This window comes from Phalacrocorax aristotelis, chromosome 1, assembly GCF_949628215.1.
Source record: "Phalacrocorax aristotelis chromosome 1, bGulAri2.1, whole genome shotgun sequence".
NCBI lineage: Eukaryota > Metazoa > Chordata > Aves > Suliformes > Phalacrocoracidae > Phalacrocorax > Phalacrocorax aristotelis.
This window is the reverse complement of record NC_134276.1, coordinates 212,127,568-212,153,594: the sequence shown is the minus strand read 5'-3', so window position 1 is coordinate 212,153,594 and position 26,027 is coordinate 212,127,568. Positions and strand designations below refer to the sequence as shown.

The following is a 26,027-nucleotide window of genomic DNA, read 5'->3' as shown; positions in this document are numbered from 1 at the left end:
TGAATATATCCCAGAGCTGCTCTTACCTTTCTTAGCAGCATCTGTTCTCCGTCTTGCTGGCAACACCAGATCCTTTACAATCTGTAGCACCTGAATCATTGCTCCTTAGCAAGATCAAAGTGACTAGATACTTCCCTAAAATTCCAACAGGTTTCATTACTACATGTTATTACATGGTTGCCTTCAGTGTGCTCAAGCAAAACCGATGCAGGAACAACTCATCTACCTTCACAGAAAGATTTCTGCCTGATGACTCTACAGGCTGGGGTGATGGATTTAAAGTGACTTCAGCACAAGGAGACAAAAAACTGCAAGCAGTCCTAATTGCATTTCTACAGAACATTCTAAAATTATTTACTGCAGAGAATGCATATGAATTTCTCTAAATAAAGTTTAAAGGAAACAATCACACCACAAAGTAACTAAAGAAAACACCACTTGAAATGAATGCTGACAGATGCAATGTACTCCCCTAGGCTCGGCATCTAAGAAGTGTGCCTGCATCCTCTTTTAAAGTCTGTCTCAATTAAAGAAATTTCATGTAATGCTTTAAGAAAGCAGTGCAGATCCAGCATCAGACTTACTAACAGAACTAAAATTAAATCTAGCTTGCTAAACCGCATCAGGCACAAGCAAGCACCTGCTAAAGAGAGTCATTCCGTTCTTTTTCTCCCCCCCTTGAACACACACCTCTGACACCTTTGTACATGACAGGAATTCTTGCATACCGAGAGGCACGGTGGTGGAGTATTTCAGGCATTCTCTCTCCCACCACCAGAGCCCAGAGAACTGTTTCAGTTAAGGTATTATCATTACTTCTGTCAGGTAATTTTAAGCAGACAAATTGCAGTATGTGCCCTACAACATTTCAAATACCATTTGGAAAACATACAAAGGCACTTCAGAAATGCCTTCTGTCAAAGCCTCTACAGAGCTAACAAAAAAAAAAATCATGAGAAATAGCGTTTTATACAGTCACGTTAAATAACCATCAGCCCTGAAGAGGCTCTGTGAATGCTTCAGGAAACTGAATTCCTACACAGCATTGCAAGGCCTTGCCTACACAAAGAGAGCAATTTAGGAAGCCAACTACGTTTTCCAAAAACCAGAACATTAAAACAAACCACAGGCCACAGCCGAGGCACAGCAAGGCATATTCTCTGGCCTTTAGACCTTCTGTTCCCGTTGCTTAAGTGTTAGATGGTGGGAGGGAGAGGTCATCTCTTTCCATTTCCAGCTGCTGATCACAAGCATTTCAGATTGTTAGATTTGCCGGCATATTTATCCACATGCATGTCAGTCTCTTGAAACACATACAGCATAGGCACGACAAACGGCTTCTATCATGTCAGTCTCATTTACAGCCTGCCCATTAATCGACCTCTGCTAGCAGTAATAGTATCCCAAAGTACTGTTGTATTTGGTTTGGCAAAAAAAGACAACTAAAATCATTCTCTCTGACAAGCTGTCTGATCTCGTCTCCCACCCTACAAACATTGAAGTGCCCATTCAGTAGGAAGCTTGTAGGCATACTGTGCAACCGTAAATTATCTCTTCCTGAAAAGGGATTCTTCAAACCATTAGAAACAGAACTCCCACCTTTCTACACTGAGAATAATTTCTAACTCCTGTACATAAATTCCATGTTTCAGACAAATCACTTTATATAGAGGTGAAGAAAATATTACCATAAATAGATGTTTCCAGAAGAACTATAATTTCAAAGCATTTAAATAGAGATGTAAAACGCAGGCCTGTCTGCTAAAGTTTACCTGAAGGTTCTTTACTTCATAATCCGGTTCTCAAAATTCCTGCTGTAAGAACTTTCCCACCATTATCTCGCCACGATGTGATCTTTATTTGGTTGGGTTATCAAACAACTTCTCTTCAACTTACAGATATAAACTCAACGGAACATCATTACTTACAGCTATGTTACATTGCAGGTTTCCTCTGAAAAGGTGACTTCTGAGTTTATGGTTCATAGAAGAACACAACTACCTCTACAGCACTACTAAACTTTTGATGCTTATATAAGCATATTAAGGATAGAAAAAAGAAAATGGGAAAAAAAAAAGAAAAAAGGAGTAAGGTAGAATAAAATCTTCAGTAACAACATCCGCTTAACCAACTAAAGCATGAGGACACTTTGCAGATCCTGACAGTGATTTTTAACTGAACTAGATTATCTCATTTCTACAGCAAGGTTTCTCAAGTGCTGCAATAAGGAGAGGATAGTGGACTGACAGAGTGGAAGAAGAGGGAAAGAAATAAAAGGCGTGCTTTGTCCTACCTTTTGCATCAAAATAATTTATAAAGAGAAATGGAGCACTTCAGTAGCTAGAAATTAGCACCCAGGAGAGGGTTACAGCTATTTCCTACTGGGAAAGGGAAGTTGCTTCCTTTTCTTCAGAACTATCCCTTGTCCTGCTCGTAGCAAACTGGACTAACTGGAGAAGTACTAGTAGATGATTTGCAGGCCTAGTGGACTACGGTAAGAATACAAAACCAGTACCTACTAAAGCCTGCAGAATAGCCATTAGAAAGGTTTTCATCCCATGGTCACCAGTATCTCTCGCTCTCCACCAGTGGTACAAGAATTTTAAACAGTTGAAGCCTGCTCTTAGCATCAGAGAGAGACACACAAACACTTCAGGACTAGAAATCGTTTTCACACACACCTGCCTCCCCCAACATGAAATACTCTCCAAATACAGTATGCACAGTATTTTCTCCTCTCTTCTTTGTTAGGGGAATTGTCATGTAGAAAGAAACTGAAAAAAACCCCAAAGCTTTGAAATGAATTTAGGAAAACGTAAAAAAGTTTACTAAACATCCTGTGTGCAACATCAAGAAAGAAAATGGTTCAAGTTTGAAGCAGGGCCGTGGCATTCATGATAAAAAATGTGACAAAACCTAGACAAATCACTCAAACTTTGAAGAATTACACAATAAACTTTGTGGCTGCTATTTCTCTTTCCTCAAATCAATTTGTACACCTACCAAGACAATAACACTAAACCTGCTTTTAAAAAGTGGCAATACCAAAGACTTCAAGAAACAAAACACACTAACTAGCTAAATCATGTAATTTCATCTGTTGCTTATGAGTGATAACTTGGTTATAGTTCATTCTTATTTTAAACCATGAAACCCAACTGCTATTTCCATACAATCTCTCACTACAACTGCCACCTCTCAGACAACATCCTAACAAAACACAATCTGCAGGCAAGGATAGTCACCAATCGAAAGTTCACAGCAATACTGACACAGATACACAAGGTAAACTAAAAAGAAAGAACGAGTGTCATAAATTCAGTGAGTTACAATTTAGGTAGGTTCTGTCGAGGACAAAAGTAGCGTTACAAATTCAGTGCCTATCATGTGAATTTCTGCTAAGCATTTTTCATCTTCAACAGCTGGTTTGCTAAGCAATATGTGCTTGATGATGTTCTTGCATTTTGCTTTCCTCCCTTAACTTCAAAGTCATAGGGAATACAGAAACCATGCACATGTTATCAACCTGATGAAATACATTGGTATGAGAAGGAACAGTTAACCAGGATGGGATTTTATGGATCATTGTGTGCAGCCCTCGACCACTCCTAACCATAATAAAAAGAATGACCTGCATCCTGATTAGTCAGCTGTCATCACTCAAAATAAAAAATGCTTCCATTAACCTAGTTATAATGAACCCATCTTTGAAAGCAGTTCTTTTTCATGAAGCATATTGTCAGGAGGTAACATAGTTACAGCACAAAAGATGCTGCAAGAGTATGGTTCAGTGGATATTTGTCAAATGACACTTGGAAAAGAGGGGAAGGGGAGAAGATATCCAAATTTAAGTTTGAAGAAGACTTCATACTTTCTCTTTCACTCTCTTCTTATAATCTGTAATGCTTATATATTCATGCCATTCTTTCTAGGCTTTAAAAAGAAAAAACAACCCTCAGGGTAACCCTCAGATGTAAAAGCTACTAAAAAAAACCAAAACACTAAAACAGCTTGAGCGCATTTATTCATATGAACAATAGGCCTGCACACATTTTATTTGAGATGCAAAGTTATCGTGACCGTTCTTTTTCCATCTCACATCAACCTGAACTGGCCAGAATTCAGGCTGCGTACAGACTATTCCACTAGCGTTCTGCAGAACGCTATGCAGATCTGTCTTCATAATCCTACCTTAGGCTCCCCGCAGCCAGCATTATTTATGTCCTTTTCCCTACCTCCTAGACTCTAAATATGGTTAATAGCAAGCTTTCAGGCCTGACACACCCAAAGAAATGAACTGCCTGTAACGCAATGGGCAGCAAGGCACCAGCCTGAAATCCAGTCCTGTTGCTTCCTGTTTCAGTGGAAGCAGGATCAAGATCTAGAAAGCACATAAATACCCATACACCAAACACTCCTGCTGGTATCTCTTTAGCTCTGCGGAAGAGCAAAGTCTGACTTTACAGGCAGGAGATGGGGCAGGGGTCCATTTGCTCTTTGGACCCTTCTTTCTATGTCTCTAAAGTATGGGTGGCGCTTCGATAGGTTACAAAGTCAGCAGGACTATTCAGAACAGGGGCTATAAAAACTCAAGTACCAGTAACAGCAAGTGCAGCTGTTCTTAATGACCAATCTGAATGTTTGCTTTAAAAGCTGCAGTTTCAGAAACCACACAGGGCAGAACTGCTTCAGCTTCCCTCCCATCTTAGCAAAGGGGCTTAGAAAATGAAGCAGATATGAAATAGTTGTTGCTCCTGATAAGAATAAGCAGGAGAAGAGTTTTCAACAATAGATTAGTTTATATGATTAAGGAAATATAAGTAAGGCACATTAGCTGGGAAAAGATTTTTAAAATATCAGATAGAAGGAACAACATATTGTAAAAACATTTGCACAGTGAGTTCACAGTGAAAACTGCATATTTCCTGCAAAAAATAAACTCAAAGTCTACCTAGCAACTAAGTCCCAGCAACACCTTAAGTATCAGTAGAAACATTTTGTTTTCTGATACTCCTCTCTCACTTATGTCACAGTTGGTCTTCAAATTAATATCTCAAAATAAATAGGCATTGAGCTAAGACAGGTATATCATGATACAAATTATTACTAAAGCAGCTATAAAATACCTTATCTATCCTTTCTCACTCATATTTTTAATTAATTTGCCAATCTATGAACCGAAGCCTACAGTGTTCATTAAGTTTTAAATAATCTACTGTAGTTGGAATAGGAGAATTCTAGAGCTTTAGATCAATAACTAACCCTCCTCACAAATCTCTGATCTTAATTCTTTTCTACAGACTATTCTTTGACAGTAATGCATTAAAGGGAACCAAGAAAGAGATAAAGACAGAAAACCTAATACTCTCAAGAAATCATATGTGCAATTCTGGTAGCCTTTCCTGCAAAAAGGTTTGCACTAGTGATATGACTCCATTTATTATTCAAGGCATTCATTTTTCAAAGACGACTGCTTTTGGCACTGCATTTTGCAAAGCATCCAGAAAAATAAATAAATAAATCTTCTCAGAGTCTTCTGAACGTTCCGACAGAGTCTGCAAATGTCGGGAACTGCTTAATCCAACAGAATTTGCATTCACATAGGAACATTGTTTTTTCTTCATTTTTAGCACTTTTGCTACCATTTTTGAAGTATGAAAGTATGGCTGCAGCTTTTAAAACAAACTGATGTAGATATATGAATCTCTTTTAGAAGAAATCTTGGGAACAGAAAGTATCTTGATCTAAAGGCTGGAGAAGTAATAAATAATTGTAACAGGAAGCTATCTAAGTGAACGCTGACTAAAGAGGATAAGCAGCATTTGGTCGCTTTTTTCTTAAAGTCTTTTTGTTTCTACATTCATTCTTTAAACATACAAGGAAGCTGTTCATTAAATTCAGGGTGACAATGGAGAACTTCAATAAATGGTCAATGAAATTAATTCCACCTGTTCCAGGCAAAAACTTATCAGCCCAAAGAATAAAAACAAATGCTAAAAAAGGGGAAAGGGGAAGAGGAAAAAAACCCATATAGCTACGTTCAGCAGCCATTATTGCACACTTTGAAGTTGTAAGGAAAGAAACTACACATTGCAAAACCCTGTCACTGCACAACACTCTTACTACTACCCTTCTTACTCAATTCACGTTATTTTTTACCCCCTTAGCTCTTGCTGCAACACATTCTAGAAGCGGATCTAGTGATAATTAGATGGACAGCAACTTTCCCAGAGAGCCACAACAAAGCCTGTGTAGATCACTGTTATCATCCTCCTGATACAGACACCAGCCACTAATGGAGATCAGTATCGGATGTATGTGTTCAAATACGTCTTGATGGGGAAAAAAAAAAAAGCATGTGTGTATTTTATTTTTTCCTCCTGACAGATGTGTTTTATACTTAGCACATCCACAAGCATAAGGGCACTGCTTACTCTCTGCTCATGCATTTACTGTAAAACCATACTATCAGATTTAGACATACAAGTGTGTCTAAACTACACAGTTTAGCAGCAGTTCAAAAGGCTTCCAAAAGCTCTTAGATATTTAACCTCTAAAGACTTGTCAAAAGGAATAGCTTAGGCTACAGTGCAGAACTCCTTAGATACAACAGAGGTACTTCGTGTCTTTTGGAACTACATGACTGGGATAGCGTTAAGCAAGAAGCACAGATGTTATGATGAAGAGGAACAACAGAACCACAGATTCTTCTTATGGATCTTCAGATTTATCCTATTTCTTTCTCTTCTCCCTCACACCCATGCCCTTCAAAAGGGCAAAAGGCCACTATATAAGGCACAGTAATCTAGTACAGAAAGCACCAAAGTGGCATTTTCCAAAAAAAAAACTTGTATCTAAGCAGCTCATTTTAAATACATGATTCTATATAGTTTTCTAAAATAGCAGGAAAAAGTGTGTCAGTGCAAGATCTCATCTCAGTGAATGCACACACCTCACAGAACTTCTCAGTCTCCCTCATATTACAGTTCAAATCTTTATAAAGTTTTAACTGCAAATGATAACCTTTTTGAGAGAGAAGTTCCATACTAGAAGTCTCAAAATGAAACCAAGCATTTATGAAGTTGTAACTAAGACAACAGAAAAGTTTTTAAAGATATTTCCAAACAGAACATGCAGCATTTCCTGGATATGCAGCATTCCAAACACAATATGCAGCAATTTTGCATTTCCCGGATTTGGGTCATGGCTACAGTATTTATCAACAGATTTATCTTCAAGCTAAAGGATATTATAAAATAGTCTGTCCAACCTAAGCATACAGCAAGAAGCCATACTAGTCATTAAAAGTTTTTTCTTTTTGCAGTATTAAACAAAATCAAAACTATTACTATCTTACATGTGCCAATACTGAAGTTAAAGTAAATTCATTACTTTAATCTAGCAAAGATTGATAAAAGTGAATGTGTGTTCAATTCAAAGAAAAAGACAAAAACTTAGAAACAAAGTTAAACCCTTACTTGGTTTCCTGTTGAGAAGGATATGAGTGACATGAATAACAACCTCTTACCTCCCTGAAGCAAAGAAAAATCACAAAATTCTGTGCATCTCTATTTGTTAGCAGGATTAAATCCTTTAGTGCATGTGACATTTCTATGTTAATATTTAATCCAAGTAATAAAGTGCAGCTGTCCGCAGCCACCAGGAAGAACATCAAACATTATCAGTCCACTGCAAAATACACAGTACTTTTATTAATCTCATGTATTTGCAGGCTTAGTTTGTGTAGCAAATCATCTGTGCAACAAAAGTTTTTGAAACAAGTTTTTCAATACTTTGTAATAGGCCAATCTAACACTAAAGAAATATCTATTCACACAAATACAGCTTACCTATTGATCAAGCAATTGTTAGAGAGACAGATGCTAGGGAAGAAAGAAGTTAGCGCTTCAAAAGTAACTGAAGAAAATTAGCCTGAAGGTCACATGGATCAGAAGTGATCTGCCCTCCTTCATAAGGAAGCATACATGGGTCTGCCCTCATACTGCAGTTGTGTTCTACTGGGAGACACCATTAACTGTTTACCTTCAGACTTCTGCCTCCTGCCCTCCTTGTACATTCACTCAGAAAATGCAGTCTTTTCAAACGTATTTTAACTAATGTATTGAAAATCTGAACTTAATACTTGAATATGACAATCATGTTAACTGTGACTAGTTAAGGTTAATGCTAGAGTTATATTTCATATATGTATTCTGCTTCAGTGGCTGGTTGTGGCTATCTTGACAGTCATCTCTGTTTTGCCTCTGTTCTTGCAAATGGGTTTATTTAGTAGCGCACTGTAACTAGCACATCACGCTTGCTTCATATCCAATCCTATTTCCCATACAGCATATACATAGCTCAGCTACTGACAAAGAGTTCTACACCCCCATCGATGGAGAATCTTGCTAGAAACACCTGGGCATCTTAGCAACACTGCTTGCAGATGAACTATGCCAGACAAGCAGGAAGCAGCAGTGTGAAACAGGCACCTTCATTCAGCTTCACTTTAAGACAACCAAACTATCCAACTGAAGAACACCTTACCTACCTATTACAAGAGTAAAGACAGATGAATTGTACATGCCCTAGTGACTCAGTCCCAATTCTGGCAGACAGAAGACTATAGTACATTTACTGTTCTCCGTGCTCTCTCTGTAGCTGTAGGGAATTAAATATCATGCCAAGTTTCAGCCAACAATTGCCCACGGTCCAGACAAGAAGGGGCTGAACCGCACCACTCCACCTAATGTTATAGTAAGGCATTTTAATCCACTATTTTAACTAACCGTGGTACTACACCAGTGCTAAAGGGAAAAAGAAGTGCTGTCATTCTCCATTTGGCATAGATTTATCCTTGAACTTGATCTGTTAGGTTTCACTGGACAACACACACGTAACCTGGCCTTCTTATACCATCTACTAGGACCTCTGAATATACAGCATTAAACAAAAACACAAATTAAGAGTTAATTCCCCAAAATGGATGTTCCACTTAATGACTGATGGATTTAAAACAAAACAGGAAAAAAAACCCCAAACAAAACAAAACAAAAACACTCAAGAGCCTCACAGTGAGCTTCACATAAATATTATTTCTTTTAGTTTGTTTTAATGCATGGGGAATAAATAAACATTGAAAGGTCACTAGAAGTGACTCATTAGCCTTTGCTCTAAGAAGAGGTACTTTCCTACCACACAGTTAAGTAAAAGCTACACATATTTTTGTCACCCACCTCCGGTACAGAAAAGAACACAGTGGGGGAAGGAAATCAAAAGCAAAATTAACACCTTTCAGTTTGTACCTAATCTTTGCAAGGCAAACTATAAACCTGATTTTTCCTCCCCTACTCCCCAAGACCACCCCCAACATCCTTCAAATACTCTTACAGTAACTTGATGTAACTTGGGGCGAAGAGGGAGCTAAAAGCTTGTCTAGTTTTTACAGCCAGATACAAAGTAATATGAGATACGACTGCTCTGAAGCGTGCAAGGCAAGCAGGGCCTGTAGACCAGCCAAGACACAAACCATGGCTGTAGCACAGCATCACCGATAAGAACAGAGGGCTGTGGCCAACAAGCGTTACCTCCGCAAAGTAAGTCTGGGGGAGAACAGGGAAGGAGGTTTATGTCATTATAGTGTTTGTACAACTCAGAAATAGTAGCATCAGAAAATAATACTCCTCACATAATGCTGTACAAAATTCTACTAAAAAAATTAAAGCCCCAAAGAGAAGGAAAAAGTTTTATAGTGAATGCAACAGACCACATTCTGGTGAGGGACTGATTTCCCCATGTCTCTAAAAATTCTGGGAAGTCTAACTCCTGCTCACCAGAGCTCTGAGTGAGCCTTTCAGCACTCTACCATGGAATTAGGCAGGTTCTCAAAGAGCTTTTCAAGGGTAAAACAGAAAGACTGCATTCAAAAATCCTCTCCTATGGCAAAGCAAAGTGCTTTATTAAAACAAAGTTCCCTTTTATATTAGTGATCTATTAGATTAATGACTGCAGTGGCCAGAAAGCACTGGAGATTCTACAGCATGGTGGCATGCCTTCCATTCCAGAGAATAATTATGTTATACAAAGTAAAACAGGGGGAAAATGAAAATTAGAAAAAAAAAAAAAAGATTAAAAAGAAACCGCAGCACACCAGCTTCCCGAGCCAACCTGGAAATCCAGCACAGCTTTCTGCTCGCTTCAGAAATTTTGTGCAGGATAGGTACAGGCATACCAATAGCTTTGAAAAAACCCCAGTGCTGTCTTGTCAGTCTCCCACCTAATTTTAAGAATTAAAATCTCTTAATTATAGGGTGCACTCCTACAATGACAGATTAAATGAACCTTATTATCAACTGATTGATAAGATATCACCTAAGTGCAGCTACTTTGTTTATACAAATACCTGCAACCCTCCTTTAAACACTGAAAGGACAATAGATTGAACAGTTTAAGTAAAGAGAAGATTTTAAATTTAAACAAACACAGAGCCAGTAATCCTGCAGGGATTACTTGCATAACCCCATTTATGGCAACAACCCCAAATACTTTCCATCCATGCTATAAATCAAAGAAGTTGTTTCCTATCAAAAATTGGGAACACAGTCAGTTTAGCTGATCTGTGATAAAGTTAACACTACTGAGCAGCAATAGCTTCACTTTTCCAACACAGCAGTTCAATCATTTGTATTGAAAGGGAGAACATGACTCACAACAGGCAAGCAAATTACCTCACTTAACACTGCTGTTGGAAAAATTCTTCTTCAGCCCACTTCTAATCCTTCATCTGACTCTGCTGTTTTGTGAATTCTCTAATTCAACAGAAAATTATAACACCACTAGGGAGCTTAATACTGCAGCCTCTAGAAAGTCCTCCCTGCAGTAACCAGAACAACTTCGTTCTGTGTCTACATAGTGCCTTACGCAAAGAAGGGGGTGCCTGCCCAGGCATCTACATTTATAGCTCTTGCTTTTCATCTGTATTTTAGCTGTGAGTTTCTGCATCCTCCCCCCCTCGGAATGCACTTGAACACCACCCTCAACTTATCACAGGATGAATAGGACCCCAGAAATATGAATTGCTTACATAGCGGGGGATACTCGATACTCACTCCAGAGAACAAGGTCACAGTGTTCTTGGGTCCTTACTCTTTCTGCTGCAGGAGTACCAAAGATCCACAATCAAGGCAGTATTGTGCCATGTTCCATGTAAAGGAGTACAGAAATAGGCCCAAAGGCTAAGATTTAAATTGAAAAAAAACTGAAACAGGAGAGTATTATCATGCTAAAGGGATACACTTCTGCATACACCAATTAGTCGTAAGCAGTCCTTACTGGACTCAATCAAAACAGTGAGAGGCAGACAAATTTAGAAAGCTACTCTCTCCCTCTACATATGCACATATAATTAAAAGAATTTATATATATTTTAAGTATATGGTTTGTAATATAGATATTTGTATAAAATATATAGTACAAATGTAACATGTAAAGAATTTTTAAATATATCTAAATTATTATGATAAAAATATTTCTATCATCTTTGCTGTTTTGGACACACACACAGAGTTAGAGTGTCATAGAATAAAAAATTTATAAATAACCCAACCTTAATTTTCATTGCAAATGTGACAGAATAAATCTGAAGTGTGTCTAAGAAGGACGTATTAAGGGAGCAATAAGTGTGTTACAAAAAGACTGGTCCTCCAGTAACATTCACGATGGTAACTTCCCTGCCACAACTCCCCTGTCAGTTCAAAACTAACAATGGTTTCCTGCCAGTGCCAACATCTTGGTTTACAAACAGAAATTACATTGGTTTAAGCATAGGTGTCACAATGCACTAACTTATTTAGAGAAGCCCCATCAATCTGACCATCAATTTAAACCCACAGGGAGAAAGCCCAGCTGAAAGAAGATAGCTCTGAAGTTCCCTGTATGGCAAAAAGAAAAAAACAACTTCTTACAACTGTTTAATAAATGTATTTGAAATATAGGCAAAGGGTTTTAAAACATTCAGCTTTACTATACGTTATTAACTACTTTAGAGGAAACAGTAAATACTAAGCAATACCTGTTTGTTGACAAAACCTTACAGAAAAAGAGACTACTGAACTTGAATACATCACCTGGAAGGACAATTCCTGAACGTCATAAATACTTTTTTGGTAGCTGCAACCTCCTGCAAAGCTTAAGAAAGCAACTTCAGTCTATGGAGATTGAAGACTTATTTTGTTCCATTAAAAAAAGTAACAGAACAAAACTAAAAAATATTTGTCTTCCTCTTCATTCTAAAAATAAAATTGAAGTGCAAGGAAAGCCACAACTTACCAGTCCTAAATATCCTGACATGATCAAAAATAACAGAGCGATTATGAAAAAATTAATCTTAAAAGTCTGCTTAAACACAGATTAATTTCTAAAAGCTAATTTGTGTTCTGATATATTTATATACCTACACTACCAGCAAAAAAAGCTAAAGTCTCAGAAGTTGCATCATTATGTCAATTGAATAAGAAGAAATCCAACATCATAAAATGTGATTATTAAGAAAACAAGTTTCTGCTAACACGCCTACATTTGTGTTCTTCACCATCACCTCAATGTGATGCATAGTTCTGCGCATGTGAAGTATTTGGGTTTATATTTTATTGTGACTAATGCACCCTCCATATTCAGAGGAGCAGTTTAATTACAACATTGGTGAGGAACTGGGTCATCGAAGATCTGATTAGCCCTCTGGAGGTGCCTCTCCCACTTAGTACAGAGGAAGCCTAAGATTACAACATTCCTAAATGACTTCAACTATGGTTTCATATACACTCCAAGCAAGGGAAAAACAGCATCATGTGGAAAGAAGAGAGTCTCACGCACTGACCTTTTTATTCTCACCTTTGCACTTCTCTCCCTGCATTACAGCAGTACAACCATTTATGCAGCTATGCAGTAAATAGCTTAGGGAGCCCACCCAATTCAAATCAACGTCATGAATGCTCCAGCAACACAGAAGAATGCAGGAATTCACGCAGGGAAGGGGTACCACCCCCTCTATTGGCAAGGGCAACATTTTAAGGGGGTCATGAAATTTTAAAGACCCTCAGTTCAGCCTTGGCTCCTACAGATCAGACCCCCCCAATGAAACTCAACTTCATCCAAAGCTTTTCCACAGGTCCATACAAGTTTCTGTAACTCATTAACTCTGGCCCCTGAATCTACATTTTAAGTCAGAAAACTCTCTCTAGCATGCTTGCTGATAGCCTCCCTCGAGTACAGCTGCACTGTACAGAGGGGACAGCCTGTGGATACAGCATTAATGAGAAGCATCTGAAGATAACAGAATTGAAAAGTTAAAAAAAAAAAAAAACCACAGAAGAGCAACAGTGAAGCAAGATCAAGAATGGTAAGTGCTCCTCCTGACCGCCAGGTTCAGGAGCCAAACAACTTTGTAACATGTATTTTTCATGCTTCATCCTCCCACTACAAAAACAGAAGTTACTACACTACTACTTCTGATCCAAGCATTCATGTCACTACAGTTACACAGAGTGGTAAAGTCCCCCAACAGTTCAAAGAAAAAAACAGAGCAAACATTAAGACAAATACTAAGGTTATACATGAAGTAATTTTTATGGGATCGTTAATACACGGTAGATTACTATTAAGTACCTTGTGGGTTTCATTCTTTCCCAGATAGCTGAACTGCAGGGTGGGGGTATTATTATTTAACTCTTAATATTTTAAACTTATCCCAAAACTTCAAACTAACCTTTTCCAAATCTGCGTTGTGTCTCTTTGTCCCCTATGTCCTGCAATTCTTTATCATTGAGATCTTCAGTTTTTCCCCAAAGAATTACTATTTCAAATTTCAGTAAAGATGACCTAGGAGACAATACCTTCTTCTATATTTCTCAAGTAACAGTATTTCTAAAGATTAGAAGATAAGTGTACTGTGAAACCAGAAGAACAATCGTTAAAGAAAACACATACCTTCAAGCTTGTATTTTATGAATGGGTTTTCAGGGTTCATGGTTCAAAAATAAAACAAAAACTTAGCATGTAACATAACAATCCAACACCCGTTAACTATTCATCATTATACTTCATTCTAAAGATATTTTAACTTACTTCTAAGCTTTCCTCCCTCAGCATGCAGTTTTATGTATGAATCGGAGCTTAGTCTCTTTCCTTTCATTCAATCTCAGCTCACTGAAAAGAACTGATGACTACAAAGCCTCTCAGACTACATCAATCAGCTTTATAGTTATTTGTAACACTTTACCCCAGAACACCCAAAACGCACAGCCCCTTACACTTCACGTAAACAAAAAAATATTCCGTTTCCCAGCATTTATTTTACGAACAGTTTGACTTGGTGCTCAGTTCACTACAAATTCATTCTGGCATACAACGAGGGGAGATCGGAGATGAAGGGTGAGGAATTGAGCCAACCGTAATGAAACAGACTTTTCTTAGCCTAGGGAGCTTCATAAAAGCCCAGAACACACTTTCATCAGTTGCAAGCATAGGAATAATAATTCCTACTTGCTAAAGCATTATATTTTAATCTATTAAGGCTGACCTTAACATTTGTTTAAAGTCCCAAGTTTACTGCTCATGAACAGAGAAAGTGACAGCCAAAACTATTTCTTTACACATGCTACAAGAACTCAAAGGAAACTTTTTTTTTTAGAAATCACAAAACCCTGAGGTTCCTCTGTGAACACAAACGAGAGAGCCAACTGTAATAAGAGGTCAAGATCAATTACCAACCATCAAACAGAAGCAGCCTTTAATCATACCATTGTGGTCTTGATTTGAACTGGTGAAGCAAAAAGTTTCCACCTCATTACCAGGCCACACTGACCAATTTCAAAATATAAAGTTACATTGCATAGCATCTCTCCAAACACACAAAATGTGCTCCTACCCTCAGTCACTCACAAAGAAAAACCTGACGGGATGATACTGACACATACAGAATAATAACAGGTTAACTTCCCACCTGTATGCAGTATTAAGTTTTTCAGGTGTGAGAAACAAAAGTAAAAAGAGAAGGACAAATCCAGGGAAGAATTATTGTGTACAATTCATTATGACAGCAGAACAATAATAGTAATAATAAAAGGTTGGCATTTCATCCTATACATTTATGGGGAAAAAAAATTAAGATGTCAGCAGCTTGCTGCAACAGTGTGTACTAACATTTAGTTTAATTGTTTGCAAACTGAGTTCACTGCAACAGCTCAAATAAGTTCACTGCACTGACCTTTCTTCAAAGGAGAAAGCACAGGAAAACTCCCAAACATAAAAAGCACAGTTTATAATAAGAAGAATTTATCATGACACTACACATTTTCTGGCAGCTAAATGTCAACAACTAGAGAAAATGTAGAAAACGAAACCAACTCTTTTGTGGTGTGACATTCTAGACAGGTTACATACAGCCAGGATTTCTCGACAAGTTATCTTTAAATACAAAATAAATCAATATCAATCTAACTTAGCTAGAGCATGTGACCTTGCTGTCCTATGGGGCACACAATGTTGAAGTATAATTTAAAATATGGGCTCGTCTTATCCTTATTTATGAAAATGGACATTTATAAAGACATTCCAGAGAGAAAAAAGCCTTAATAGAGACTGCCTTAATTTTAACACCTTTTCAGATTCTCTGTATTGCTCAACAACTAACACAACTACCATGAATGGTGGACTTTTCAATTTTGTCAATACTCTTCCCCACATTTGGAGAAGATCCAGTACAACAGGATCTGAAGCACTTACCTACACACCTGATAACTATTAAAAGTTGTACAGCAGCAGTTCCCCTGTTCACTTCCCAAAAAAATTTAACTTATTTGCTTAAAAGTAAGCTTACGTGTGCTTCTTAAGTACGTAGATATTACAGATTTGCTTCTACAAGCTGTTTCAATAAAATAATATGCTCTATGTAACAAACTGCTAAACTGACAAATATGACACAAGCTAAAAACAGCTTTTTAAGCTAATGAATAAGATTGGCAGAAAACCAAAAGATATTAACTGCTTGTGAAAAATTTTAGGACAGATATTAGAAAAGAGGTTTAATCATTTTAGGACTGAGATTCTAGAACTACCCTTCACAAACAGCGATGGAAACATATATATTGCATCAAGGGTATCACAAGAAAATAACAAGTACAATTGTATAACGTAGCCTGCACATAACAGCATTCCAAATTTTTTAACCGAGAATTTATTACCGTTCATAAGTCTGATGCTCCCACATTTTAGATCATCATTTTAGATAGATTTTCTGTTTGAATTACACTAGGTGATGCACAAGTTCTGAATACTGGAGACTCCCACCACCTAACTACTCTAGGTGCCCACAGATTTTGTCAATGAGCTTACATGTATAGAAGTATGCAAATAAACGCATCTTCATAAGATGATAAATACCTTCTAGATTGAGGTATTTAGTAGAGAGGAGCCTAAAACTATGTAGACCATGCTTATAGTTCAAGTTTCTCTGAAGTAAACCGTAAAATCAGAAATCCAACACCAGCTGAACATTAACTTCTCTAAACCATGTTTTAAAATAGAAGAAAACAAGCATTTTCTTTTGTGCCCTTGAAGCCCATCACTTAGCCTGCACATAACCATCTAATCCATCACAGGAATGTGGCGTCCTGCAAAGAAGAGACTGTATTTTAAATAACATTATTATTAACCACCACAAAAAGTACTGCCAAAGTGTTATCCTTCATTTGACTAAGGGCCTCCATTCTTGCTAATATAAAGCTAAACTCTCCAGTCTGGAACCATGTCAAAATCTCACTAAAACCAATGGTGTTTTGCTCGAGTCATGACAGCAGCACCTTGGTGAGTCCCACTTAACACAGCAACCATGATTCAAAAGGTAAAAAAATTTACAGATATTTGTTATGTTTAAGACTATACATTAGGCAATGACAGCACATGAGATACTCTGTAAAACAAATGAAGACTAATATCGCAGCATTTGACAAATCCAGGTGTTCGGGTGCTTGAATAACTGACTTGCCTGTAAGGTTGTAATCTATGCAATATAGCAAATCCTTCAAACGTCAGAAAGTAAACGAATTTGAACAGCAATACAAAAGAGAAAACAGATAAAATTCTATATAAATGTTAAAACAGTTCTATTTACACTAAGCATGAACTCGAGAGTTCAGCAATTCTTTCAGTTCTTTTTTTTGGTGCAGTTTTTCCTTTGCTGCATTTAGCAAGCATTTCCTCCATCGTTCTTTTTTCTTCCAGATGTCAAGAACAGTCAATTTTCATTTAGTTTGACAAGAAATTTAACCAACAATTTTCTTTACTCACTTCCTCCCAGAAAATCAAATAGTCTTATTTTACTAACATAGGATATAATTATCCTATGAACTAGATGCTTGTTCTTCAACAGATTCAGTGCAGTTGTACTGAAACTAAGCTACATTATAAACAGAGTTCCTGGGCATACGAAGTTATATCCTTATTTCTACATGACGTAAGGCTAGGTAATGTTGCTGCTAATAATTATATTAAGAAGTCTCACATCTGCAAAACTTAGGAAAGGCCTTTAAATACTCAAAACAGTTCACTAAAAAGATATTATCTTACCCATCAGATATGGGTAAAACAAAACTTCTGGTGTCTTTGATCTTCCCGCCCTCCTCCCCCCAACAGATCTTAAGTCGCCCTTTTCCATGGCTCAGATCTTTGCAACACATGCCAAAATTCCTTTGGGATCAGACCTCTATACTCAAATTCCGGTAATATATTTATTTTTTTCCCCATAAAATGAAGTCCATTCATTTTACGTTGGATTTTTACCAGCTACTTTAACTTACTGGACAGTCACATGTTTCGGAGTTCTTAAACTCAAGACATTTTCCTCTGAGAATTACATGTTTATACTGAAAAAACAAATATCAGCTTGTTACAGAACTCACCTTCTTGAAAATGATACCAGTCTACCAACACAGAAGTCTTACAGAGCACACATTGATCAAAAATCTGCAGGTTCAGAACAGTATTTGCCAAATCTCAGCTTTGTTTATTCTTAAAGGACTGAAGAGACAAAAACTCAGTATGAACATTTTTGAGGAAGAATCACCTTCCAAAACCCACTACAGAAGTACATGTCTTCTAAACTGTAAACTAAGGGTTTCTATTTTCTTAAATAAAGAAATCTACTCACTCATGACTGGAAACTTCTTTGTATATAATCCAAGACAGGTCTCGAAGCAAGGTATCTTCTTGGAGAAGGTTTCTCAGAGGTATACATGTCCTGATGATGGCAGGAAAATAAAGAGACAAATCATTTTTTCAACTTCAAATAACTAGAATAAATGTTTATATATAAACTGTCTTTCCTACTATCTTTTCATCTTCCTTGTTAAAAAAAGGAACACAAGGATGTATTTGTTATGACTGAGGAACTTTACTGCTTACAGATATATTTTGAAGTTTATCAACTCAAAATGCCTACTTCTAACATTCATCTTACAAACTTGTGTGAATGGACTGGTTTATAAAATGTAACTACTCCAAAAACAATACGGACATAGTAACTGAAAATACCATCAAAGCAGTATTTTCTGTCAGCAATCTCAGCTAGCTCGAAGATGCAATATAAAGATACTCTTCAAAACACAAGAGCTACAAATAAGTTTACTAAATAAGTATGGGTTGGCATTAGCATCCAACACTTCCTCCTCAGAAACAAAACCTGAAAAAGTTACCATTTCTAGCAGCTATAAACCATCAGATCAGTCAATTCATAATCCAAATGAAAAAAAAAAGATATCCAAGTAGGGCAGATATGGATTCACTAACAATATGCCTGGCTCTCCCCAAAGCAAAACATAGAGGACAATCTCCAACAATAACAGCACAGCAAGTACATTTTGGAAAATTTATTATATAATCTACATCCTGCTGCTAAAAGCAAGTTTATACAAATCTGATAGAACAGTTAAACGCAAGTCACTTCACCTCACAGCTGAGATGAAAAGAAAAAAAACTTATCTATTAAGCTATCAAGAGTATTCCTCTAATACCTGCACGAAGAGTTTCTGTAAATTAAGAAATATTATGTGATTTATTTCTTTTCAGAGCCAATTAGAATCCATTGAACCTGACCACCTGTGCTAATCCAGCCAGATAATACCATGTGCTGACTCAGATTTCAAGTCTCAACTCTCCTGATCTCTTAATATTTAAAAAATTAAAATAAAAGATAAAAAGACAGAAGAAGAGATCCAACTTTTTCTAAAGCATGAGTTCACGTAACATTTAAAGATTTACAGCACATGCCAAAATAGTAGGGCAACTATTCACAGGACTGGATTCACATCACAGGAAGGTTCCTCTATCAATTGCTAAAACCAGTTTTGTATAAAAAAAAAAAAAAACAAACAAACAAAAAACAACCACAACAAACAAAGAAAAAAAAACCCCAAAACCACCCAGACACCACAAAAAACCCAGCTGCCAAGAGGAAGCCTTCAGTAATGCTACTGACTGAAAATTAAAACTATTGTTGCATTGAAAAAGTAACACTGGGAAGAGGCTTAATAGGGAAGAAAATGGTATCACGCTGCAGAAATACACATGCAAACATTATCAAAAACCACAGATGAACACAAAGCCATTAGATGGTGCAGTCACTGAAGAAGAATAGTCTGAACTGCAGGTCCTGTCAATTCTCTGTGAATGGCTGCCAAATTAAACACTTAAGCACACACAGTCTAATCAAAAATAAAGTGTCTGGTTAAAACATATAATTATAACCACAGCCTTGTCAGCTTCCTTTTGATTACTAACGTCAAAATTAGCAAATATAACTTCCATGACTTTTTACTGGACTAATTACAGCTACTATGTTAAGAACATCAATGAGTCATAGAGATGGACCTCAACCCAGGCCCAAAGCACTTCTGTCCAGAGCTCCGTACTACCTCTGGGCCCAAAGTGTTTTTCAATCTCATGCAGAGTCGCCTGGAAGACAGGAGTCTCCCATTCAACTTGATTTTCTAAAGGTACAGTCTCACCTTCGTTTTGTAAATATGAACTAACAATACCCTGCCTCAGAGGCAACGCATTACATGACATTTTATTGTGTGTATGTACAGGAAAAGGCTGTTCATTAGGAAAAAACAAAACATCAGTTCTGAAAACCACTTAAGGCTAATAACCTAACTATGTACCATATCATTTATAAAAATCTAGTCACATAACACTAAGGAAATGAGAAGGGGAGAATATAGCAGCTATATACTACCCAAAAACACGAGTCACAACCACGAAAAGTAAACCTTTCAATGCACCACAGCAACTTGAACTCCAGCTTCAGCTATAAAATGTTACTCTTACCTTGCTTCTGCGTCTAAATACTTTGCTAAGCTATTGCGAATACCTGTTTACTAGCCAATATAGACTTCTGGTTAAATTCAGGTTTTGTTCTTTGAAATAATACTGCATATGTGCTTTATAAAATTTTACTTGTTCACAACTTCATCATTTTGGTGAAGGCCATTTACTTGGACTATTTGAAAATGTCCCTAAAAAAGGAAGGTTTCATCTTTTATCTGTAATTTCCAGTGTAGCAATAGCAAGCAGTATCAGAAAGTCAGGAAAAGCCAACACTGCCAAATATCAGAAAGTCTGTACTTTCTATTGCATTACGATATCAACGCTTTTCCTAAGGATGTGTGTTAGAAACCAAAACAGTTATCACATAGCTCTTTCAGCCAACAACCCAATTTATTTCAATGCTGTAGGGCTCTCTCCCACATGAAATGCTACCAACTGTTACACCACAGAGGAAAGAAAGATCATTACTTGTTGAGTGTCTTGCTAAATGATGTAATCTTGGAAAAACTGCCTTTTTATTCAAAATAGTACCTGACGTCCTTTATGCTTTCTTTTGCAATTAACAGGGCTATAAAAAAAACCCACACATACCTTTGATCCTTCTCTTTTCCTGAAGAGCTAACCCTTGTATTCCATCCAGTATTTCCTCTGTTAACACGTATCTACTAGCCCTTGGTGGTATTCACCTGAAGTAGTTGTGAAACTATCAGCATTTTAACTTAGATTTGCAAGAAATACCCAAAGTGAGAGAAGCTCTTTACAACTTCAAATTCAAGCACACTAGTAACACATTCAATCATCTGTTTCCATACCTAGCGCCAGGTCTTTTTACCCAATACTCTGGTTCAGGATAATTAATATGAGCCAGATTGCAAGTAAATTACAGCATATTATAATTCTCTACACTATAACTCTATCCAGAGAAAAGATTTTCCTTTAAGTTGGCAATTAAAGATTCAAGTCTAGTCTGTGTGTGTGTTATTGCAGCACGGGTTTAAATTCAATGCTAAGGAGCTAACATTAAGAATTTATCTCCCCAGTTCCCAAGCAGCAGAAATCACAGGAGTAGCATGCAACTACGCTGTTTAAACACACACACAAAGACAAAACAGTCCAAAGAGAGCCTGCCTGGCACAAATCAGTATTTTACTGTCATTTACTTTCTTCTTTAAACCAAAATGTTACAGCCCCTCAAAGAAAACAGATACAGATATTTCAGAAGCATATGTTTTAAAGTTTTATGGATAGCTGGCTGGCAAAACATTAAGTCTGAAATTATTGGTTTCCATGCTGTATAATCAGAGGGCAAAAGAACAGCTGGTTACAAGGCAGTTCTACTCAATACTTATTTTACACTGCATCCAAGTTGGATTAACTTCAAAGTTGTAATCAGCAAAAACAGCAGTTAAAAAGAAGCAAAACTAAGTCACTTAAGAGCACGGCTATTAAAAAGAACGTAATAAAAATTCCTACTATAGCACCAAGCTTCTGAGCGTCCCAGCTCAGTAAAACGCCCAAGCCAGTGCAAATGGAAAATTCACAACAAAATAAGACTACTACTGTTTAAGAACCTACACCAAATCATTGACTGGCCACAAATAAGGAAGCACATAGAAGTACAAATGAAAGGAGCACTATGACACACCCTCCTCTTTGTTCATAGCAGGAATATTTACACTACAAAGCGTTGAAGCAAATTGCTTTTAGTTTCAGGCGCTGCTGATTGGCCACCGTATTTTATATACACACGCCTAGCAGGGCTTGAGTTTCGACTGTCACACCGCAGCTCTAGATTGCAGGGTGCGCATCAAGCGAAATAACCAGAGAAAACAATTATTTAACAGAATTGTTCTAATTTAACTGATCCTCCACAAAATACATTTCACAGACTCACAGAACCGTGGGACGGTTTGGGTTGGAAGGGACCCTAAAGCCCATCTCGTTCCAACCCCCTCACCGTGGGCAGGGACACCTTCCACTAGACCAGGCTGCTCAACCATTTGGTGTGAACAAGGCAGACCGCTTTCATTCCACTATAATTCAGCGAAAGCTAAAAACGAGCCACGCTCGCGGCCAGCCTTTGCGCAGCTGCCTGCTCCAAACAGAAAACAGCACAAAGAAAGTTATTCTCAAGCGTACGCGGGGAAACAACTGCTGCAGGAGTTTGGCGACGGGGTTTTAAGTCACCACTTGACTCTCATTCAGCTGGCAGTTTAATGGCTTCGGTGGTTTCCTACAGGCAACCATCCACACCACAGAAAGAACCCAAAACATCTGATAATTGGCTCTTTCGCTGACGGTCCCAGCAGAGACCAAGGACTAAGAGAGGGCTGTGGAGGCTGAAGCCCTGTGTGGAGCTGGCAGGGCTGCGACCCTTCGCTGCCGGGACGCGCAGCCGGCGCTGGCATTTCTCACCACATACCTGAAGTACTACAAAAAGCAGAGGGAGCAGGTACTGAAAGCAGTAGTGCCAGAAAGTCACGCTAAAACACGGCTTCAGCCACCCAAACCCTCCATGGGGTTGATATTACGGCCTCCCACCTTGACAGAAGGGGGGGGGGCCCTCAGGAAGGCCCCAAGGGGTGCCGACCCACAACGGTGACCCGCCCAAACACCCCCACCCCCACCCCAGACCCCTCTGCCGCCGCTCCAGCCCCACTCCCACCGCCCAGCCCCACAGCCGCCCGCTCCCCTGAGAGGAGCGCACCCCTCACCACCCCCTTGGGGGGGGTCCCTTCCCCTGGGGCGGCCCCCCCACAGCCCCCTCAAACCTTACAGAGGGACCTAGGGGCATCTCCAACAGGGCTTCCCCAGGAATCCCCCAGCACACCGGGCTCCGCCGCCCCCCAAAACCCTCCAGAGCTCCCCACACGCTGCCCCCCTCCCCAGAAGAAATAGTAGGGATTCTCCAAACACACACACACCCCTCCGCTGGGAATGGAACAGTCTGAAGCACCCCAGTACCCTCCGGGAGCCGGCTCCCGCCTCTTCCACCTCCCCAGTCCCACCGGGGGTGCGCGCAGCCCGCGCTCCCCCCGAGGGAGGATGGTATTGCCCGCTTCCCCTCAGCTCTCTAGGAACCGAGTCCCACCCCGCCCGCTGCAACGGAGGGGTCCGGCGCGGCATTCCCCCCACGCGCCCCAGGAATGGAAGGGTCTAGCTGACCGCGTTCGGGGTGCCCCCCCCATCCCGGGGGGCCGCACAATGGCCGGACGTCCCGGCTCGCCCCTACCTTTGCTCGGCTTCCTCCTCCTTCCGGGGCCCCCCGTCCGCCTCCTCCCAGCGGCGCTGCCCTCCTTGCTGCCCCGAGACCGGCGGCCTCCAACCAGGAAGTGCCCCGGTGCGACACCGGTGGCCGCCGCTATGGAAACCCGCCCCGCCCCTCCCCTGGCCCTCCCCCGGCCCGCCACCGCCGCCGCCATCTTGGACTCACAACGAGGCGCGGAGGTCTCCGGCCCCACCGCCTTCTCTCCTCCCGCCGCCGCCATCTTGGGCTGCGGACGAGGCCCGGGCAGCGGCGGGGAGACGTCCCTCGGCGAGGACGGGGCTGTTCTGGCAGCTATAGGGACGGGGCGCCCAGCGAGGATGGCGCCTTTGCCCCCAGGCCAAGCCCTGCGCCCACCAACACCCAGCTCAGGCATCTGCCTGGGTGCTGCAGGCTGAGCCCACGCACCAGCACTGAGGCGCCTGGCAGGAGCGGGCATCCTGTGGAAAAAAAAGGGAGGGAAAAACACAAAACAGGCCTTGTGCCTCTCAGATTTATCTTGGCCATTAGGCTGTGCTGTGTGAGCTACCGAGTTCCTCATTTTGAAAACCCCATTCTGTTTTTTGGGGTTTTCTCTGGCAAACCACCAGCACTGGGTATCAAGGGTTGAAGTACAGCCTTATGGGCGAGCTTAGCAGGCCATGTGTGAAAATACACACGATGGCGGGATAGACACGGTTGCTCGTTCCAGGCATCCCATGCACATCACAAGGAGGACAACTTTGATCCCAGCCCCACCTCTTCCTTATGCAGAGCGCTCCCACTCCCTGGGTGCAAATTACTTACGCATATACATCCCTGTGCTTTGCCTGGGGCAGTAAGCCCAGATACAAATAAAACCGGAAAGGAAGAAGCGTAGAAATGTGACAAACAGCTGCTTGAGAGTATTAGACATCTCAAATGCCACGGTGGTGTCATGACCAGAAGGGGCAAGTCTGATTTAAAAAGAAAACCATTGTGGTTAAGATGGAATTTGAAGTAGCAGTAAAATATGATGTTACATTAGAAGCAGGATTAAAATAAACAGTAGTTAAAACGTGCTACCAAAAGACATCCAGTAATAATACGAAAAGAAAGCAATGTTCAGTAAATGCTTTGAGTGTTTTAAACAATCCTGTGTTTGTGTAATAATTATATTAAAATACTCCCTATTCAAATAGTAACCAAGGAATTTAGCATAAGCTACTAAACATAAACTCTTTAAAATAAGCAGTTCCAGACAACTTGTGCTGAGTTGTGGGGCCCTCAACTTCCAATATTAATTTTTACTAAATCTTGTCATACAAAGACATTTCATGACAATTTGGAGAAAGCAGTGCTCCATTATTCCAGGGTAGATTAGGTGAGTTGAATTGACTGGTTAGCCAAAGATCAGTAAATCTTCTCAACAGATAAAACCATTTTCTAATAGGCTTTCTGTCCTCAGAGTTCTCTCTCATTTTACATGACAAATAGCCTGAATAGTGTTACTTCTGGAAAACGTGGAAGTATCATCCCTGGCATAGGAAATACCCATGCCGGCACGTCTCACAGCCTCCAAGAATCAAGCAAATCTAGATGTATTAGATGTATGAGCATGGTTGCATACAACATGTTTGTTTCATGTAGGAGAAGATGGCTAAAGGCAGTAACGCAGCAGCTCAGATGGCTTTTGTCTAAATGTTTCCTCTCTTCTTGTTATGAGGAAGGGTAACAAAACAAAAATTACTGATTGCTTTGCAATACATTTCGGAAAGTAATTGTGATTAACTAGCCTGTCTAGCCTGTCAGTATCCCATAAATCCCAAGAGGGATAATGTGGTTGGGTCTGACTCCTTCCAATTTCAAGTCTTAATTGTCTTTTTAAAAATTTTAGAAGGTGTTGGAATATAAAAACATATGTAGCTCTCTTCCAGCTAGGGAGTTGTTTCCTCCCCAAATGGCTAATTAGTTAAGATAAATGTCTTCCACCAGGAGCTCTCTACTTCATCTGAACCAAACTCATCTCTTTTTCATACATTCTCAAACTCTGTATCATCACTTTTGTTTCCCCATATGCTCATTGTTTCCTCTTGCACTACTATAACTCGGATGTGGAACAGTGCTAAACTCACAGCTTTCCGAGCGGCTGGCAGCGATATCATCCTTGTTTTATCGCTACTCCCACATACAGTCCTGCAATATCTCTACCAACACTTCGGTTTTTATTACAGTTCTTAGTCTGAGAACATATATGCAACCATCGTTATTTATAAAGCTTAAAGACCTACGTGGCATGGCAAGAACAGAGAAGAGATATTGCCCGTGTCTCTGCTGTCTTTGGAGGAGCGTCCCCCGGGAAGCAGGCAAATCTCAGCATGGTTCTCACCGGCCTTTGGCCCCTGGTACACCTACACTGTCCTCA

The 26,027-nt window shown here is 39.4% G+C and overlaps 1 protein-coding gene across 8 annotated transcripts in view; it reads right to left on the bottom strand.

Moving 5' to 3' along the window:
* The window catches only part of USP6NL (USP6 N-terminal like), a 129,598-nt gene extending 105,726 nt beyond the window's left edge, over nt 1-23,872 (bottom strand). Inside the window, exons 1-2 of one of the 8 annotated variants that reach the window (XM_075081623.1) lie at nt 23,813-23,872; nt 18,203-18,292 (exon numbers count right to left, since the gene is read on the bottom strand). In XM_075081623.1, the coding sequence (XP_074937724.1) occupies nt 18,203-18,206 (4 nt within the window). In that variant the 5' untranslated portion in view covers nt 18,207-18,292; nt 23,813-23,872. Of the gene's footprint in view, nt 1-18,202; nt 18,293-20,970; nt 21,263-22,336; nt 22,777-22,801; nt 22,962-23,155; nt 23,224-23,301; nt 23,470-23,544; nt 23,566-23,611; nt 23,735-23,812 lie in introns of those variants that run through there. The other 7 variants (XM_075081616.1, XM_075081622.1, XM_075081620.1 and 4 more) reach the window with 7 other exon arrangements.
* Between the last annotated feature and the right edge of the window lie 2,155 nt (nt 23,873-26,027).